Below are 19,941 nucleotides of genomic sequence, written 5' to 3'. Positions count from 1 at the left end.
ACACTTCGCCATCGGAGCTCTGAGGTGGGTTACAGCATGGCTAAAACATGCATTAATCTAAAACATTATTTAAAATACATGTATTAAAACATATTTCCAAAAATTACATATTAAATACACCAAACAAAGATTAAACATCAGATGCACGTTCAAAATTTGTTATTAAAATTGAGTACATACAGAGTTGGCACTATTGTGAATCCAAAACAGAGCCAAATTCTTTTGGTACAATTACTGATTTCTTTCAATGCTTATCATTCTAAATTTCTGCCATAAACACAGGACTGCAAGCAAAAACCAGGCCGGTAGAGGTTTGAAGCTGCATTATTAACCAATAATGTATACAGTGATAACTTCTTGCCTGTTCCATATCGCCTCCAGAAAGCGGAGCAGTAGCTGGCAAGAGTATCAATCATCAATAGAAACTGATTATTTCAAAATTCGCAGCACCTTTTCTTTCAGTGCTGAATTTATTCTTTTGCACTTGTCTTCTGGCATTCTATTCCACGTATCTGGAGTATCTCCCTGTTCCATGGCTTAACATTTCTCCCCCAAGATGCTTTCTTATCCCCCTTATAGCACAATGGCCTTGGGGAGGTGATTACACTTCTAGAGCATTGACTTCTACATTATTTACATGTTTCTTACAACTGTCTATCCCTCCTAGCCTTTTATCTTTGTCCATCCAAGTACAAGGCCAGTCTGTATATTATGCCACAATGGAGCTGCCTTAAATCTCTCCACAAATTTTACCATTTTGATTTATTAAGTAACAGCTGCAGCCTTGTGCTTTGCAGAATATGGGGCCCACAGATAATATGGTGCTTCCTCAGATGGCTTCCACTTCAAAAGCTGATTTCTCTTAATAGAATATTAATACAAAAAAGCATATTTCCTCCAATTCAATTCATTGTAGAGATTTTCTATTTCCACAGATAATGGGCCTGACCTGGCAGTTGTGAGCCACTTGAGAAGATCTGCTGTTACTTTTTGAAAAATGTTACTGAAGCAAAGGCTTTATTGAAATGAACATGGCCTGTGCCAATGTAACACTTTAAGACACAGTGTTTTAATGTAACAAGACTCTATAATATGATTGAGAAAAGAGTTTTTAGTTACCTTAATGGAGATTTTGGCAGTAGTAGATTTTTCATATATTTGCTTTTCCAAAATAAGCCCTGTTGAAATTCCTTAGTTGAGATAGACCGGGGGAGGGGTGGGGGAGGGAAGCAGGGGGGGGGTCTCTCGCTTTCTCCCCCCCTCCCAAATTGCAGTGATACAAGTTGGATCGAAAATTCTTTTCGTATTCTTAATGTAGATTGAATTCTCATAGTCTAACTCTTTTATAGTGAGATACTTTACATTGTTTCCAGCATTGATGGGGAAAGATCTCAAGATAGTCAAATGTGCTCAAGACATGCTGAAGAAAATAAATGATATGGCACTTCACTGTGCGTTAAGTACCTCTTTTATGATTCCCATTTTCTTAGATACACATTTGTCTTTTCCATCTTTATATTTTAGTCTACAGAATAGAACATTAGCAGCTGGACATTGCCAGCTGGAGGAGCAAAGTTTGAGAAACACTGCTCTTGGGTATAAGCAAATGTTGGTGGCAGGTTCACCAGTTTCTGTACAATTGATACACATATTAAGCCCCACCTACCTTTCACCTTTAAATCTTTGTTGTTAGCAGTCGATGATGAAAGTCAAGGGGGTTGCCACATGGCTTTGTCTCCTTTTTCTGGTGTTGCTGATGAAAGCTGCCCTAAAGTGTGATATTTGGATATACAGTATTTGTTTTTGGAAGAAGCAAACATATATAAGGTACTTGAAGAGAGCTAAATTGTAACGAGTATAGGCATACTTTAGAAATTTAAAACTTTTTTGAAAAAAGAATTTATATACTGAGTTAGTAAAGTTAATAATATCACAGAGTAACCTTTTAGTATAACATTATTTCTGACATTAGGTTGTTTGCCACTTGAGGGCACTAATGTGTTTTCTGTATGGATTCACTAATGTACTAATAGGCAAATGGTAGTTGTATTGAAAAGGCTAACAGGGTCTTAATAAAAATTATCCTACACATTAGATTTAATGTAGTGTGTATAATCAGTCCTTCATATCCACATATTTTTTTGAAAATATTTTTAATTAAAAAATAAACTTGATATTGATATTTCATATATGGGACACCATTTTATTACACCATTGTATAAAATTGGACCTGAGCATTTACAGATTTTGGTATCCATGGGATTCTGAAACCAAATCCCAGAATATATCAATGGCCCACTGTTTTTTTATTGAGCAAAAAAGACTTCTGAAGGTTTTGGGAGGAAAAACGCAAAGTAATGTCTTCCATCCAATGGAAATATGTTGAAATTCTATGGGTGAAATTATCTATTCATATTGCAAACCACACATTTGCAATTTGTAATAAAATTGTTGTTATAACTGATTTTTAACTCCTTTTTATTTTGCTTTCTTGAAAAACAAAATAAGACAGGTTATACCAAAAAGAACCAATGATGAAAATACCAAATAATTAAGAATATTCACATCACTAATGAGGCAGCACCACATAAAATAAATGTGCAGCCAGAGGTTTGAGATTTTCATTGTTTCATCTTACAATTTTTCTGTATGGGCAAATATTCTTTAGTCACTAATCACTGCAAAGATTGTATATTGCTAATGTAATTCCTAGTGCTGTAAAAATGGACATGTAAACTTCTTGGTGTTGTTGATACATATAATGTTCTGTGTTCTTATCTCCGTTTATTTGCCAGTGCTTATATTATCCAGTAATAAACAAATCTCATCTTTATTTGCGAATGAATTCATTAACAATATACGAGCAATCACACGGTTAGCCTCCATCTTTCCAAGTTTTCCTCTCTCCATCCTGGAACAAATCTTTGCATGTTTCAAGTATATTTATAGTTTGTTTTTATTTTAAATTTGTTTAATTTGCTCAGTTGCACCCACAGCATCATGATGAGTTTGAATTAAATTTGTCCAGTGGAGGACCTTGACATAAAACAGCAAAGACCATAAATTCTTTGGCTTCCAGGCTTGCCAATTAGCCAATGTCACATATACCTCCTTTTACGGAAAGACTCTGCCAGACCTTGATCAATATGGGAAATATGGATAGTTTTTACCAAATAGAGTTGCTGCCACTACTTTCTGATTTCCCATATTACTTTGACAGGAGTAGGAGTAAATTTTAATTTTTTTATAGATTTCGATGCTGCAAGTACAAGTGAAGGGAAATTTTTTAGGGTAAGTACTGTCAAGATGGTACATCCTGTGGACTACTAAAACTGATGGCATTCTACTTTCATAAGCCAGAATTTTGGGGACAAAAATCCCAGAGAGAAAAGCATACAGACTAAGCTCAGAAAAAGAGAAAGCTAGTACCATTCTTGGCAAAACATGTCATACCATCTAATGTTTCCTGCCCCTCTTCCCCCCTCCCCCCTCACACCCATCTCTCTCTCTTTGTTCTATAGACATCTCAGTATCCCAGTTGATAGGCCCCCCTTAACTTATGTGTCTGCGTATCAACATCTCTTTCCCTCCTGAGTTTTACTAATATTTATGGAGAGGGAGACACGTTTTTCTTGACAAATCCATCTGTCCCGTGGTCAATTATAAAAAAGTGAAGAAGGTCTATTTGGAACAAATTGACATACAATAGAGACTATGCGTGATGTTCCTATGACCGCTTTGTGGCTTATGGGTTTAGGAAATTGAAAGACAATGAATGCAGCAAACATTTGGGCTACTGAAATCTGTGACAGTTGAATATAGGACAACCAGAGCATGCTGGTCTTGCTGACTGTTTTCTAGTTTCCTTAAGGCAGTGGTTCTCAACCTGTGGGTCCCCAGGTGTTTTGGCCTACAACTCCCAGAAATCCCAGCCAGTTTACCAGCTGTTATGATTTCTAGAAGTTGAAGGCCAAAACATCTGGGGACCCACAGGTTGAGAATCACTGCCTTAAAGAAATTTAAGGAAATATAAAATTGGACAGAAGTTGTTCTGAAGACTCAAAATTTTACACCAAAGCCTTTTGCCATATATGGAGTACAGTATACAAGCTGGATTCAAAAAAAGGAAGAGACACGAAATATAATATTTGAAACATACATTCTATAATGGAACAAGACAAAGAATTGCAGAAGAAAATCAACTTGTTTCGTAGATTACATCAAAGTGACTATCAGCAAAATTCCAGGAAGAAAAATTGTTATAGCTGAATACCACAAGAAAAAATGACCCCAGATTATATAATTGACTTTAATTCTTTGCCTTTACCTTTGCTTAGTCAATCAACATTGTGATTGTATTACAGATATCAGCAGCAGGCTAAGGATCTTATTTGGCATTGAAACCTGATAAGGTCCTCAGTACAAAGATGTGTCACTGAATACCAAAGTCAGAATCATCCATACTGTTGTCTTTCCAGTTTCTGTGTCCAGTTGTGAAAGATGGGCAATGAAAACTAAATTCTGAAATGTGGTGTTAGAGAAGAGTTCTGAAGATATCATAGACAGCCCATAGTGACCATGAATTAAAGCTAACTTCATGTCAGTTAATCATTTGGGATTGAATAAATAATTTCCCCCCCCCCCATTGGATCATTTATGTGACCTCTATATGAGATATCCATAGTGTACTCAAACCTCTCATTTTATACATATTAATTTATCTCACATATGTTAAATAATTTAAGCATATATTGAGACTATGTCTTGTGTATATATGCATGCGTGTGTGTGTGTGTGTGTGTGTGTGTGTGTGTGTGTATATATCAATTTGCTTGTTTTCACAGTTCTCTGTTTTACCACTGAAAAATCTCAAATAGTTCAAACATTAAGAAGCGGTTGTTTACTCAGTATTTCTTTAACTCTGTATTGGCTTTTCTTTTCTTTTTTAATTTATAGAGGATCTTGATGATTTAAGAATGGAAGGGGTAACTGGTGTCACTTCTTCTGGAAGCAAATTTAATCAAACACGAGGTACACATACAGCTGAACCACAAGCCAAGGTTACATTGAACATCTGTGCAAGATGTGCCAGGTAAAGGAAAAATAGCCTTTCATTCTCATATTTCTTTTAGTATTTCAAATCCATGTTAAGCAGTCTTGTCTCAACATTGGATAGAATACTATGTTTCCCAATTTCCATGAAAATATAGTCCCTGCCTTGAATTACCATTTATTAGAAATTAATTTAAGAAACTCAGATTCTGGATTTATTAAATCAATGAGATTTATATATGTGTATTGCCTTGTTTCATTGGCTTTGTTCTGATGGGGACTACTGACAGGGTTCAGACCAAAAAAGCCACAGTCGTGGCGGCCATTTTTGAGAAACACTTGTGATTTGACTGGGAGCCTAAGCTATCCTTTTTGTTGTTATATGCCTTTGAGTTGAGTCTAAGGCCCTTTACGCATGGCGGAAAAATCCATACTGAAGTTGGTCCTGATATTGCTGGGATACATGACATCCCTACATTTTTAGAGTGGAAACAATTCTGTTAGGCTTTAGTGAGATTTAGAAAAACTAAGTACTCAACAGTATTAGAGGAAATGGCATTTTATATATCTGTTCTATGCCACCAGTTAGGATTGGAGTGCAATCTTAGGCACGTGATTGATGATAGAACAGGTCGCGATGTGAGCAGATCAAATGAGGGAGAATATACTGACATAAAGGTAATTTATGTGAGTATATTACTAAACGGGGACTTGCGCCAGAGTTCAGATCTTGCGTTCAAACCACTGTATCACGATGGTTCCAAAAATATTCTTACTCAAAATTTCAACTGTCACGAAATAGCAAGTTCGTAAAGACTGTCTTTAGCTGAACAGAAGTTAATAGATCTTTGGATGCCATAGCTTTCCTGCTTTTATTCCACTTTTTTTGGCTCTCAGCCAGTTGACCTGATCTGGGATTGGAATAGGGCTTTTGAAGTTTTTGCACATAACACCTCTTCACACTAACTGTATAAACAATTGTTACAAGTACATATAAATTTTCCGTCACAGCTTGAAGGTATTTCTGTGCCTGAATTTGATTAGTTACCTGTGTTTCTTTGGCTTTTCAAAGATGATCAAGGGTATATATGACCTCAAAAATGCACCTGTATAAATGAAGATTTGGCTGCATGACTTTCTACTGGGATTTCACACAGTTGCCTTACAACACTATCCCATTGGAAGGGATCTAATCAATATGAAATATTTCTGGCTTTGGCACTTGGTGGTTATTTTTTCCATCTAGAATACGATAGCCAAAAAGTAAAGCAGCTAAATCACCTAAGAAGGCAACAATAACTGCATGACTTCTGATTTTTTTAAAAAAAGAGAATGCTTAGTTTTGAAAAAGTTTCAAGTTGTAGTTCTGGCTAAATCAATTACTTTTGTTACATGTAGCAATGTCCCAGTGTTTAGTTGCAACCAAAAGTAATCCTTGGTTGTACGGAGCTCAACTCCATTTGCTTTTATATATAATTGTCATTCTCTTTGTTTTCAAGCTGCCACTTCCTGAAGGCTCTTTATTTGGGGAGGCTAGTTGAATAAGACTTCCAGAAATTATCTATAACCTTGCTTGCAAAGGAGTAGTGTGGGGCTGTCATTCAAAAAAAAACAACAAAAAAAAAACAAAATTGTTTTGCTTGTTTAAGGTTTAAACCTTACTATATGAATTAAGCTTTGGTTTTACAATCCAGAAATATTGAGGCTGCTATTTACGCAACTTGTAATTGTTCTGAAAGACTGCACTCTTAGTCTTTGAGGAAGTCAGAAGGAACAATATACTAATCATTGTTTACCCAGGGATCCAAATACATAACATAATGTTATTGTTCATGAGTGACAAGGAGATCTATATTTTTAAAAAGGGAGTTTGACTGTCCCTTGGCTGTAGCACAAATTCTGAGTAAATTACAATTTGTCTGATTGCAGAGCATGAAATGGGGACGAGGAAGCTTCTGGAGTGTAGAAAACTGGTAAATCAGAGTTATTGAAGGAAAACTTGCTATAGTACAAAGATATATTTAAAACAGGAAGGCAAAAGTCATGAGTACTATGTATACTCGTTCTATAAGTCAACCTCATGTAAAAATTGAGGTCAAATTTTGGAACTAATGTTATGGATTTTGATATGATTCATGGATAGGTCAGCAGAGAAGGGAAAGTGCCAGCACTGCTTTGGGTGGGTTGGCCACCCTTGGCTGCTGCTTCCACCACTTTCCCACTCAGGCATTCAAAAAGGCCAGAAGAGGCAGCACCACAGAGAGGGTAGAGGGGGTTAGTATTTTTTTTTTTAGGTTCTTGAGATGGACTACTTCTCAGGTTTTGCAACTCAAATCCAAGAAGGAGATAGTTTCTTTTTATATAAGAGTTAAGGTATAGTAGTTATATTGACCCATGGAAAAATTGATCCAGGGTTTTTTGGGTTGGGTTAAGAGCAGGGGTGAGACAACAGAAAGTGAGAGGAAATCTACTCCTGGAAAGGGAAGTTCAGTCCTCTAAGAGTGGTCATGGGGAAAAGGTGTCTCAACTGAAGCTTTATCACCAATCCTTGTTTTCACAACAACAATTTTTCAAAATACAATTATCATAGGAACAGAAAGTGAGGTGAAATTTCATAACAGGGGCCTGTTCCAACTTACATAAAAATTCAACTTAAGAACAAACGTAGAGAACCTATCTTGTTTGTAACTTGGGGACTGCTTGTAATCTTACGTGAGACTGTTTCTGTGTGCCATAATCTCAGATTTACTCTATCACTGTTATAGTTTGGGTGTATTGTTTCTTCCCCACTGCTTTTAAGGGAATATTTGCACCCCCAATTCAGTGTTTCTACTACGTTTAAAATACAATGGATCAGAAAAGAATCAGTTTGAAGGTGTAACAGCATATAGAAGTCCTCATCCAGCTGTTGGTAAACCTCAGGGGTGCAGCATATGTTCAAGGAAAAAAATCTATAGTAGCAGCACTTACCAAAGCTACCAGATGTTTCTTCCTCCCAAGGTTGCAGCTCATGCTTATGGTGACAGTAATGAGCCAGTGGGAAAATAGAAGTGTTTAATAAGTCTTTCTTAATCCTTAAATATCCCAACCAAACCTTTATTGCTGATCCTCTGGTTTCAAAGAATTAAACAGCAAAATATTTCCCTCTATATTTTGTATAGGTAAATCACACAAGATGAGGAAGTAATCAAGGTGAAGCTAGGGCATATATTATTTTATGTGTATTCTTGATGTTGTGTGGTAGATTGAAGACCTCTTTCTTATGGGCTTTTGCCAACAGATTCATGAAAGTCAGGAAAATGTTTATAAACATGCAAGTTTGGTCAAAGGAAGTGGATATAATTTCAGAATAGATAGGAACCTAGAACTCGCTGGATCAAGAGTAAAAAAATTATGACACTGTAAATGCTAGTGAAAATGTTATTTTTATTTCCTGAAGTTACCTTGATTTTATAATGTATCATTTTGTATATTATGGGGCATGAGCATGCATGGATTTTGGTATTCATAGGTCGGGGGGTAGATGGGTCTTGCAACCAAATCCCAGTGGATATGAAAGACCCATTCTTCAGAAAATTCTTATGATAACCGGCATATTTTTTCCCCATTTTTGTTGCTGTACGTTTTAAATATATCTGTAATTACTGTTGCTTATAACTTAGTTTCATAAAAATACATATATACCTCATACATTTTACGGAATTGAGGAACACACGGGTCCTTCATATGTCTATAGATTTCAGTTCCTTCAACTCTTTACTATTAACTTTACTATGAGTTACATTTTGAGAGCAACACAGTTCCTTTGAAATGAAATATGGAGAAGGTCATGAGTTGAATGGATTATGGTGTGAAGGAAGGAAACCTCCTCCTGTGTTAAATATGTCCAATTGAATTATATATAATATACTTCTGAATAAACAGATTTTTATGCATGTCCTCTGTCCTGAGTGCACATAATGGAAATGAGTCCTATTGAACTTTAGCGGGCACATTTCTAAGAAAATATGGTGAAGGAAAATTATAAAGCTGCTCCAAAAAGCAAGAGTTACACACAGAGTTTGACTCCTGTTGGTTTCAGTTGTAGTTAATGAAAAATGTGTACAATAAAAAGAACTGCGACCATTTTGAATCCCATGCTGCTAAATCAATTTCATGGTGAACTCCCTGTGAATTTTCTCTTTTGAAGGAAACGGCTAAGTCTCATTATTTCCAAAATCCTAGCTTTGTCATGGGAAACAAACAACATAAGACAGGAGATTTATGTTGCAGCTTAACCAAAATCTCATAGGGCATAGAATTTCCCTAGCTGACCACATTTTCCCACTGAGTAAATCCAGGAACAACACGTGATGTGATAATCAAAACATTGCCTGTTGTAAGGAGTTACAGAGTCTCTCACAAAGAAGTGTTCTCTGTGTGAGGGGGGGAAAAAAGGAAAAACTGAAGTCTTAATTCTGCCTCCATTACTCAGTCTATTTAAAAATTAAATGTTCCTGCTGGGTTTGACTTAATATTGTTTTCGTACTTTAAATGACAAATGTCTGCAAACACTTTCTGTTAGCTTTGACAAATGTAATTCTAGTTAAAGAAAGAAAATCCAACAGTACTGTATACTTATTTTTTTCTTAAATCTTTAGTTGGTGGCAGTATGATTTTACAGCCACTAGTCCAGTAGGTCCCAGTCACAGTAGACTAGTTTAATAATAGCTACCTGCTTATGGGTTGTAGTTTCAAATGACTTTATACAAAATTACAATCTATAGACATTGTGGCATGATATAAAAGTGTGGATCTTAGCTGTGATCAGTGTCCATTTGCAACAGCAACAATGCAATAAAGCTTGAGCCGCTCTAGTCAGTCCTACTGTAGTTATGGGAGCCTGTTTACAACAGACAAGGTAAACAGCGCCATCCAGAATTTTCCACTGAGCAAATGTGAATGAAAAACAGATGAAGGGAGAAAGTCTCTTAGACGTCATGGTCAGATTCAGACCATGATGAGTTCTCAGGTTTGGATTTAGTAATATATGGAATAAATTGTGCACAATTCCGGGAAATTACCTTTTGCTATTCGGGATAATGGCTTTAAGCAAGTAGTGGGTAATAGCTGTAGACAGCATAATCCTCATTTTATAAAAGCAATAGATTATTATGCCTTTTCACAGATTTTGTGATCCTAGGAAAATGTTATTTCCATGTTTGTGCCTTTAGGAAATAGGTACATTGTGTGCCTATTTAAATGCATAAGTTATCTACATTCACAGGTATTGAAAATGCAAAAAATACATAGAAAAAGTACACAGACTTCCAATGCACAATATACTTGTGTAGCTAGCGAGGAATTTGTATAGGTTCTATAATATAGGATAGGAAAACAACATTTTCAATTAAAGTTTTGAATATGGCTAGTGAAACCATTAATTTGCACAAATAAGTACACAATTAAGCTTACTATCTTGGGAATAGTCTGACCTTATTCATATAATGAAAGCGAGAATAAGGCACTTTTTGAATAATTTAAGTTTTCAATAAAGAGTGTAGAAGAGAGGAAATGAGACAAGGTTTGAGATGAGGCATGTTTACACAGGTGGAAACAGTGCTGCTTCAGTTTTCAACAGCAGATTTCACAGTTTGACCCTATTAATCTGGAAAATACAATAACACGAAAAATACTTTGCTTTGCTACTGTTCTGTAACCTTCTGTGTTGTATCTTATAATGACTGAATAGCATATTGGTAGACTTAGACTCAGTAAACTTTGTGGGGAGGGGCTGTAAAAATGATATGCTTTCAAAAGGTTGCTTCCAGCTCCTACTTTAAACTTCTTTTGTCCCAAAAGTAGGAGCTGGAAACAACCTTTTGAAAACATTCATTCATACAGCATGTGTATTATTATACTATCTTCTGAAAATGGCAGTCCTCACAACTAGCTATGCTGATAGGCATTCAGAATTTCAGCTTGCCCTTCCTTCCTAGCCCAAAACAAACCCTGTTCCATTGTAACCAATAAACAAGTTATGGCTTTTGGTTGTCCCAACACTGCGTGCTCATCTATTTGTATGGGAAGAGCGGGTGGAGGGTGGTTGCCCCTGCCCTCACATATTTTTTCTTCACTTGTCCCCAGTTTACTTCTTTTCAAATTTTCCCAATGTGTCTTCTAATTTCGCAGTACTTATTCTGAGCAAGAAAGAAATGTAGACTTACTTTGCAATCCTAAGAAAAGTAGGACCTAGAAATAGCAGCGTATCTCTTATTTTTATATTTGTTCAGTGATTGCTACCATAATACCAGATTTTGGAACAGTGTAATTAGTTAGACTGAATAAGCCATTTAGCATTCTGTAGATCACTTGTGTTAAATCTAAAACTATTTAATTTAATTCTAATTAAGTTAGAGTTAGCCATATTAAGCTAACATGGAGGTTTACATATTTTACTGGTAGCAGTCTGATTTCAGCACAACATAAGAGCGATCTCTAAATTATGCTAAAAGAGAAGGATAATGAAAATTGAATATTTTAAAGTGTGAAAACCAATACTTTCTCAATCAGGGGAATCCAGGATTATATTACAGAATCTTGGATATGGCTGTAGTCCTGGCTTTCCTGAGGCATTTATCTTGTGCTTCTATGTTGTTATTACACTCCATCAAGAGGCCAGAATAGGCTGCAGGTGATAAGGACCATGGACAGCTCACTGCAGCAGCTGGTTTTCCAATTAAACTACTGTATATGTAGGTCAATGAAACAAGCAGAATGCCTGCAGTGTTGCTCCACTATTTATGCAATTTTACCACTCAGAGGAAAACTGATGGGGCTTAAGGTAGAGTTGGGATCAGTGGAACAGATACAAGCTCTGCTGTTAGCACCACCTCTCTGCTCTATTTCCCCCGGTTTTTCCAATGTTGTTTAGAGAGATAGAAAGTTTGAATGCGATTTCCTGCTTCTTGGCAGGGGGTTGGACTGGATGGCCCATGAGGTCTCTTCCAACTCTACTATTCTATGATTCTATGAAAGGCTTAAGCATATGGGAAAGACATCAATACCTTACCTCAGACATAGAATCATAGCATTGTAAGAGGCCCCATACCATTGAGTCCAACTCCCTGCCTAGTGCAGGATCTTTAGCTAAAGCCTCTCTAGCAGGTTCAGCCTGTTTTTGAAGATGTTCTGAAAAGAAGACCTTATCACCTCTGTAAGCAATTGGTTCCATTGCTGAACCATTCCTGCTGTTAAGATGTTCCTTCAGATATTCAATTGAGATCTGTCCTCTAACTTCAAAGTATTGGTTCTGGTTCTACCCTGTGGAGGAACGGAACAAACTTGCAGCCTTTTCTCTCGAACAGTCCTTGAGGTATTTAAAAAGTGCAGTCATGTCATTCCCTCAGTCAATTTGGAGAGAGCGCAGATGAGCTCCCTCTATCAGCTACAGCTTCCCATGTGGGGACATGAGGGAAGCCTCCCACAAGGATGGTAAAAACATTAAAAATATCCGGCCATCCCCTGGGCAACATCCTTGCAGACGGCCAATTCTCTCACACCAGAAGCGACTTGCAGTTTCTCAATTTGCTCCTTACATGAAAAAGTCTTTTATCCACTAAGGTGAACATGCCCAGCTTCTTCAACCTAGAAGATAGTGGAATGCGATTTTAAATATGTTCTAAATTATCTATATTCTTAAAATTGCCCAGAATGTGACACTGTTTTCTAGATGAGACCTGATCAGTTTATAATATAGTGAGAATATTATATGCCTTGACTTGGAAACTATGTTTCTGTTAATGCAAGGTAAGATAGTTTTGCTTTCTTTGCTGTAGCATCACACTCCTGGGTAATGTTTACTTTATGATAAAGGTAAATTTTGAGGGAAGGATTTGAAAGAAGAGAGATGAAATCACACATCACACACTATTGGGCAGCAATACAGAAAGGAAAGGATTTTAAGACCTTTGGACAGAGCTAGTTGGGCAGCATATCACAGGCGGGGGTTTTATTGTTTTATTATTTATTGGTAGGTATTAGATTATTAGGGCAGGGAAATAAGTAAAAGCAATGCCATCAAAAGCTTTAAAAGTAAGAATAAAGAACTAATGTTAGATATGACAATGGTCAGGAAACCAGTGAAAGCATGTAAGAAGTGACACTATGGGGTCAGAGCAATGGGAGAGGTGGATGATTTTGCAGCAGAGTTTCAAGATAGATTTACTAAGGGAAGATAAAGGAAGGACAGAGAGAAGATAAGTAGTAAAGTTTAGAGATGTCAAATGAGTTGGCCAGAGTTCTTTCTGTGTGTGAAGTGAGAAATTGATGTATTCTTGATACATTTACAATTGATTGAATATCTAGGGAAGAGTATTGAGTCAAATCTAAGACTTCATGGACATTCAAGAGGATAGGTGGTAGTAATGAAGAATACAAGGAGATCAGAATTTGGATGGAAAGTCAATTTTAATATAAGACATAGTAAGAATGAGTGGTTCACAAATTGTCTAAGTCATGGATATGACAAGTACCTGTGTTGTAAAAACAGTTGTATAGTTTGGAGGGGAGTGGAGACAAGAAAGAGTGGCAAGGAGGTAACCCTGGGATGTTGCCTGACTGTGTTGCCTTGTATCACTTGACTAGATTTTTAGTGTATGTGTGTGTGTTTGCATATTTGCCATGTACATATTTACAGAGCTTGGACAGTTTTCATTTCCTCAAGAGTTAAAATCATGCAGTCCACTACCTATTCTGGCTTGGTCTGCTAGAATTTATAATAACATATGGGCCCTTCCACATTACTTGATAATAGTACTGTGATTCCACTTGAAGTTGCATGGGTTTACAGTCGATTGGCTGAGAATTCTAAATGCTGTCTGAACAGAACAAAAATCACAGGATTCTATAGTTTGTTGCCCTGATGGTAACAGTGGAATCATAATGCTGTTACTGTCTAGTGTTAAAAGACCCATGAAAGGCTGCATGGTTTTCACTTGTGCTTAATGGACACACTGAATCCCATCCTGTATGACCAATGGAAATTTTTGGCAATTGTAGGAAAACAAATATCACAATTACAAATTGTGTCTACTTGCCATAAAAAGCAAGCTATTTGCCTTTGATCAACCATTTACCTTTTACATCGCTTAAATTACTACCAAGCGGTTGGTATTGCAGAGGGAAGTCCACCTATGAATTTGGATATTTTTTCAACATGTCAGCAAGACATCATATTTCTGCCAAAGTCTGTTGTTTTCATTCATAATTATCTGATATATTTATAGCAAACATAACTATTTCAGGAAAGAAATGATGCCAAAATATTTTCATACTTCTCAATTTACTGTAACTAAAAAGTGACAGGTTTGCTATCACTTTATGCACTGTAATTACTACGCTTAGAAAATGCTATGTTTGTGCTGTAAACTGGGTTTTTTTTAGAATCATAAATAAAAATTCTGTTCTACAGCTATTTTATTTTTCCCATATGACCTACACATGTGTTATTTTTGCATATAGAAAAGCAGCAGGTAATGTAATCCAATCCTCTATTCTTCATAAAATCTTACCAAGCAACCAGAAACTATTAGCATGCTTATTCTGTTTAGTTTGGGAAACCTCTCATGGTCCAAATGATGTTGAATCCCAGCTTCCATAAGACTCATCCAGCATAGCCAATGATAAAGGTTGATGAGATTTGCAGTTCAGCAACAGCTAGAGAGCTATATGCTTCCTAGCCCTGCTGTGAAGTGAGGCATAAGCAAGTCAGCTTTTTTTACAATGGAGTAAAGAAGAGTTTGGCAAAATCAATAATATCACACTGAAAAGCCAATAAGTGCAGTGAAAGCTAATTCTACCTTATTGTATAGTTCATAATAGGTTTCAAGGTAGCAGCCTACAGAACGACTTTCAAGATTACTAGCACCGCTGTCACTGTGGAGGCTCCCTCTGCCCATTTTCTACCAAATGCACATAACACAGGCTGGAGGTGAATATGAAAGCCTAGCTTTGGCCTTTTCAAAAGTTTTGCTTCTGAAGAGGCTTCTTGACAAATGATACATACATGTTCCCTGTTATTTTAACAATTTTTTATTGAGACTAAAATCTAGCACAAGTACAGAAAACTTCATGGGTTGCTGTACAAATCACGATGTGTTCATTTGCTTAATGAATCACTCAAGACAATTCTATTCAGTTTTATTTATTGTATTTTAATTTTCTAGACTTCAAGGAGATAATTTGGCAGAAAGAACAGAGGATGTGTCTGTTTCTTCTCAGACCCCTGAGCAAGATGTATCAGAAGCTGTTGGTAAGTTTTGGGGAAGCAGTATTATCTCACAGGGAAGAATCTCAATGAATTTATCAATACATGTTGGTAGGATATGTTCTGGGATTGCCACAGTTAATTTTGTTTAATTATACAGATTAGTGGTTCACATGAATGGTTGAATTGCACATTCATATCTCATTTATCAGTTCATAGTAGCATGGCAACAATAACAAAATTGTTCATTGGGCTCTTTCCCTATTATTTAAGTTCAAGTTCCATCTCTTGACTTTTGTTTCTGCTCACACTGCATTCCCTGTTGAGATTGCACTTAACACAGTGTGGAAAATGCTGATGTAGAATTGCCTTTTAAAGATACCAGGACAGTGCTGAGGTTTGGCAGAATTAAAGTGCTTGTCTCTGCTTTTTGGATAACAATGCATAACTTGGTTAGCACAGAATGCCTCTCCCATGGCAGCCTATTTATTCAGAATTAGCAGAAAATTCAGAATGCACAACAGACGGTAGAGGAGGAAAGTGTTTTACAAAGAGTTAGAGACTGTTTCAGGTCAGATAATATGAGATGGATTACATTGTACATATTAATATTTGCCCTATATATAAAGGTTTCAGTATTGCATGTAATAAAATCAATTATAACTATTTCAAACAGTAAGAATATTTAAATAGTCAAAATAAAACAAATTTAAAGCAGTTAGAACAGTTGATTTATGGCAGCCCCATGAATGTATAGGGTTTATTATGGCAAGGAGTACTCAGAGATGGTGTGGCAGTTCCTTCTGAAATATAGCCTACACAGCATATAATATTTGTGGCAGGCTCCCATCCAAGTACAAACCAGAGCTGATCTTACTTAGTTTCCAATATCAGACAGAATCTAGTGCATTTAGGATATTTAGACCCTACTAATAACACTCAACTCCAAAGCTCTGATATTTTAAAAGTAAAGTTTCATGCAAACATTATTATTATGTCGTTTATTTATATCCCACTTTTTCTCTCCACAAGAAGATTTACTCTAGGACAGTGGTTCTCAACCTGTGTGTCCCCAGGTGTGTTGGCCTACAACTCCCAGAAATCCCAGTCAGTTTACCAGCTGTTAGGATTTCTGGGAGTTGAAGGCCAAAACATCTGGGGACCCACAGGTTGAGAATTACTGTTCTAGGACCTTCCAGGTCCATTTGTCAGTTCAGGGTCTCTACCATCCTTATACACCTTTTTGCATGCAGTTATCCACTGCACCCAGAACACGCTACATAAAAATATTACTAATTCCACACTATATTGTGTATACTTTTTTATACATCAAACTTTTGAACTCCCTGAAATCTTTTCCTGGATCCCCAATGGGTCCATGGACCTCTCGTTTACATCCTCTGCTCTATCATCAAATCTCAAATGAGAGATTTGAAGTTTACCAGACTATTTCATCACTTGTGGAAAATTCACCATCAGTTTTCTATATCAATTAACAAATATTAAGGTCTTGCCAGTAACAAATGTCAGTAAAGATTGGGACAGAAAGAAACAGATAGACAGATAGCATAAACAGAAGGATAGTATTTTTGCAATTTAGAGCAGAAGTTGTAGTCAAGAAAGTACTTGCCCTTTTAAGTAATTTCAAATATTTTTCATTGGCAAGCAGTTTTATGCAGTTATTTGTTAGATAAAGCTGTAATCTTAAATTGTTTATAGTTGACAATAGTTATATTACCAATAGACACAAAGATTGATCTTATGGTGATAATTAACAAATAAACAAAACAGCCCTTATCAGATATTTTACTTGTAAAAAAATCATAAATGTCTTGCTTGTCAAGTCTTCTTTCCCTCCAAAGAGTTCTGAAAAATACACTATTCCTTACAAGAGTAAGATGCATGTAGGCCTTTGCAGCCATTATATAAGTTCCTCAAGGCCGTTCTAGTGGTCTGCTAGTTGTTTGCTGGTTTCTTGGACTCTCAGGGTTGTCTTATAAAGTCTGTGTATCTGCAGACCCAGATCAGCTTGCTGAGAAAAGGTAGTAGCAGCCTACATGTACCTTGAAGAATAGAGTTTTGCTAGACAAATACATTCACAAACTAAAGCTAATTATAGTTTCATGAGTTCTAACATAATGTAGAAATATGATTAGTTAAAAAATACTTCTGTGGGTTGCATGTTAAAGTAAAATACTCTTGGTTGGAGTAATGCTTTACTTGTTTGCCTATTTTAAATCCTATCAGTGCCTGGAGCAGAAATCTCAATGGAAAGCAGTGAGGAATTGGAGAATGTACCCCAAACAACTGAGCGGGTAAGAGCAGGAACTTTATGTGTGGTACCTTGCATGCTATGGAAGATTGCAGGGCATGAAGGAAATAAACAATCCTTTATTATTAATCAACTCTGTGTTTGACTAGATTAATCAGATGAATTATTGTTTCTGGTGTGCATCTAATATCATATTACACCACCTTCAGCTGTGCAATGAATGTTCAGCTGAAATATTAATCATATTGGACCCACTATGAATTAACCTCCACATTAATTGACCTACTATGCAGTATGAATAAGTATCAACTTTTATGTTGCAAATAAAATTTTACTTTCACTTTTGCACGTAATTTTTTAAAAATTAAAATCTGAACATATCATATGTAATTCAATATTCAGGCTCAGTGTAGGCAAATATGAGTACTTTTTACTCCCTGTAATTAAAAAGACCTAGGCACCTGCAGCTGAAATAAAAATTCTGACTTGGCTGGTTCATATTTTTTAAAATACATATATATTACATATTTAATAATGTTTCATGACATAAGCATAGCTATGCTAATGTCAACCTTCTGTGTCATATTAAGCAAACCAATCTATTTTTGTTGGCTTGCTATTAGTGAAATAGTGTGCAAGTCTCCACAGAACAGGTACTCTTTTCTATAAGGTGTTTTATTACAACCAAGGCAGCAATATTTTATGGCTTACCTTATACTCATTTGGTCTTCCCTTGATTTTAAGAACCTAAATCAAATAAATTGTATTGACACTCATTTATAAAAACAAATTCATATAAGAACTTAACTTCCTCACACTTGTTAACACCAGAGAAATACTTAAATGTGTGTGAACTTTGTCAGTGCGCCACTTAGTCCAGCCAAGCTTATTTTGTAGGGCATTGCAAAATTTGAATCCAAAGCAAACAGTCTTGGAAGAGAGAGAACGAACATCGAACATGAGAAATACGTCTCTTGTTCTTCAGTGCACATCTCTTTTGTTGTTTGTTCATACCTACAGTGTGTTATAACTTTGGGTTCTCATGCCAAAATACTCTGTTGCTAACAGGGAAGATCAAACTTTCTCTGGGTTGTTGTGGATTTTCTGGGCTGTATGGCTATGTTCCAGAAGTATTCTCTCCTGACTTTTCACCCACATCTATAGCAGGCATCCTCAGAGGTTGTGAGGTATATTGGAAAACTAAGCAAGGGAGGTTTATATATCTGTGGAAGGTCCAAGGTGGGAGAAAGAACTCTTGTCTGTTGGAGGTCAGTGCGAATGTTGTAATTAATCACCTTGATTAGCATTAATGGCCTTGCAAGCTCCATTCCTGCCTGGGGGAATCCTTTGTTCTGAGATGTTAGCTGCCCCTGATTGATTCTTATCTGTAATTCCTCTGTTTTCAGAGTATTGTTCTTTATTTACTGTTCTGATTTTACAGGTTTTTTTTAATACTGGTAGCCAGATTTTGTTCATTTTCATGGTTTCCTCCTTTCTATTGAAATTGTGGCTTCAATGGCTTCTCTGTGTAGTCTGACATGATAGTTGTTAGAGTGGTCCAGCATTTCTGTGTTCTCAAATAATATACTGTGCTCAACTTTCTCTGTTCCTCTTCAGTTTGTTTATATTTTCAATTTATTAGTCCATACCCAGAACAGAAAAGGTATAGCAAAGATATGATCAAATTTCTACTGCTTTCAATTCAATAAAAACATAACTATCAAGGAATTGTGTTCTGTGTATGTCCCTTCAAGTTGCTATGTTTCATTAGTTTCATAGGGTTTTCTCAGACACTTCCTTCCCTTGAAACATAGTTTGCAGTACCTAGTATTTGCTGGAGATCTCCTTTCCAAGTACTAACTAAGGGTGATCAAGCTTAACATCCAAGATCAGCTGATGTTTTTATTATTTAGACCTATTGGGGAATTACCTGTAAGACTAGAGAAGCAGAAGTGACAAAATAGAAGGTCTTCGCCATTACACATTTTAAATTCTACTGATGAAACCTTTCTGTTTTTTGCTGGGTCTTAATGAGAAGGGGCCCCTGGTGGCACAGTATGTTAAAGTGCTGAGCTGCTGAACTTGCGGACCAAAAGGTGCCAGGTTCAAATCCTGGGAGTGGAATGAGCGCCCGCTGTTAGCCCCAGCTCCTGCCAACGTAGCAGTTCGAAAACATGTAAATGTGAGTAGATCAATAGGTACCACTCCAGCGGGAAGGTAACAGCGCTCCATGCAGTCATGCCGGCCACATGACCTTGGAGGTGTCTACGGACAACGCCGGCTCTTTGGCTTAGAAATGGAGATGAGCACCAACCCCCAGAGTCGGTCACGACTGGACTTAACGTCAGGGGAAAACCTTTACCTTTTTAAT

General features: G+C 36.6%; 1 protein-coding gene across 2 annotated transcripts in view; it reads left to right on the top strand.

Annotated features, from left to right (window-relative positions):
• The window catches only part of c4h8orf34 (chromosome 4 C8orf34 homolog), a 110,205-nt gene that overhangs the window by 63,850 nt on the left and 26,414 nt on the right, over positions 1-19,941 (top strand). For both annotated transcript variants that reach the window (XM_008108557.3, XM_008108558.3), the window contains exons 8-10: positions 4,957-5,092; positions 15,258-15,343; positions 17,546-17,613. In XM_008108557.3, the coding sequence (XP_008106764.2) occupies positions 4,957-5,092; positions 15,258-15,343; positions 17,546-17,613 (290 nt within the window). The remainder of the gene's footprint in view (positions 1-4,956; positions 5,093-15,257; positions 15,344-17,545; positions 17,614-19,941) is intronic.

This window comes from Anolis carolinensis, chromosome 4 (genome assembly GCF_035594765.1).
Source record: "Anolis carolinensis isolate JA03-04 chromosome 4, rAnoCar3.1.pri, whole genome shotgun sequence".
Lineage (NCBI taxonomy): Eukaryota > Metazoa > Chordata > Lepidosauria > Squamata > Dactyloidae > Anolis > Anolis carolinensis.
The sequence above is the reverse complement of the archived record's forward strand: the minus strand, read 5'-3'. Positions and strand labels throughout refer to the sequence as shown.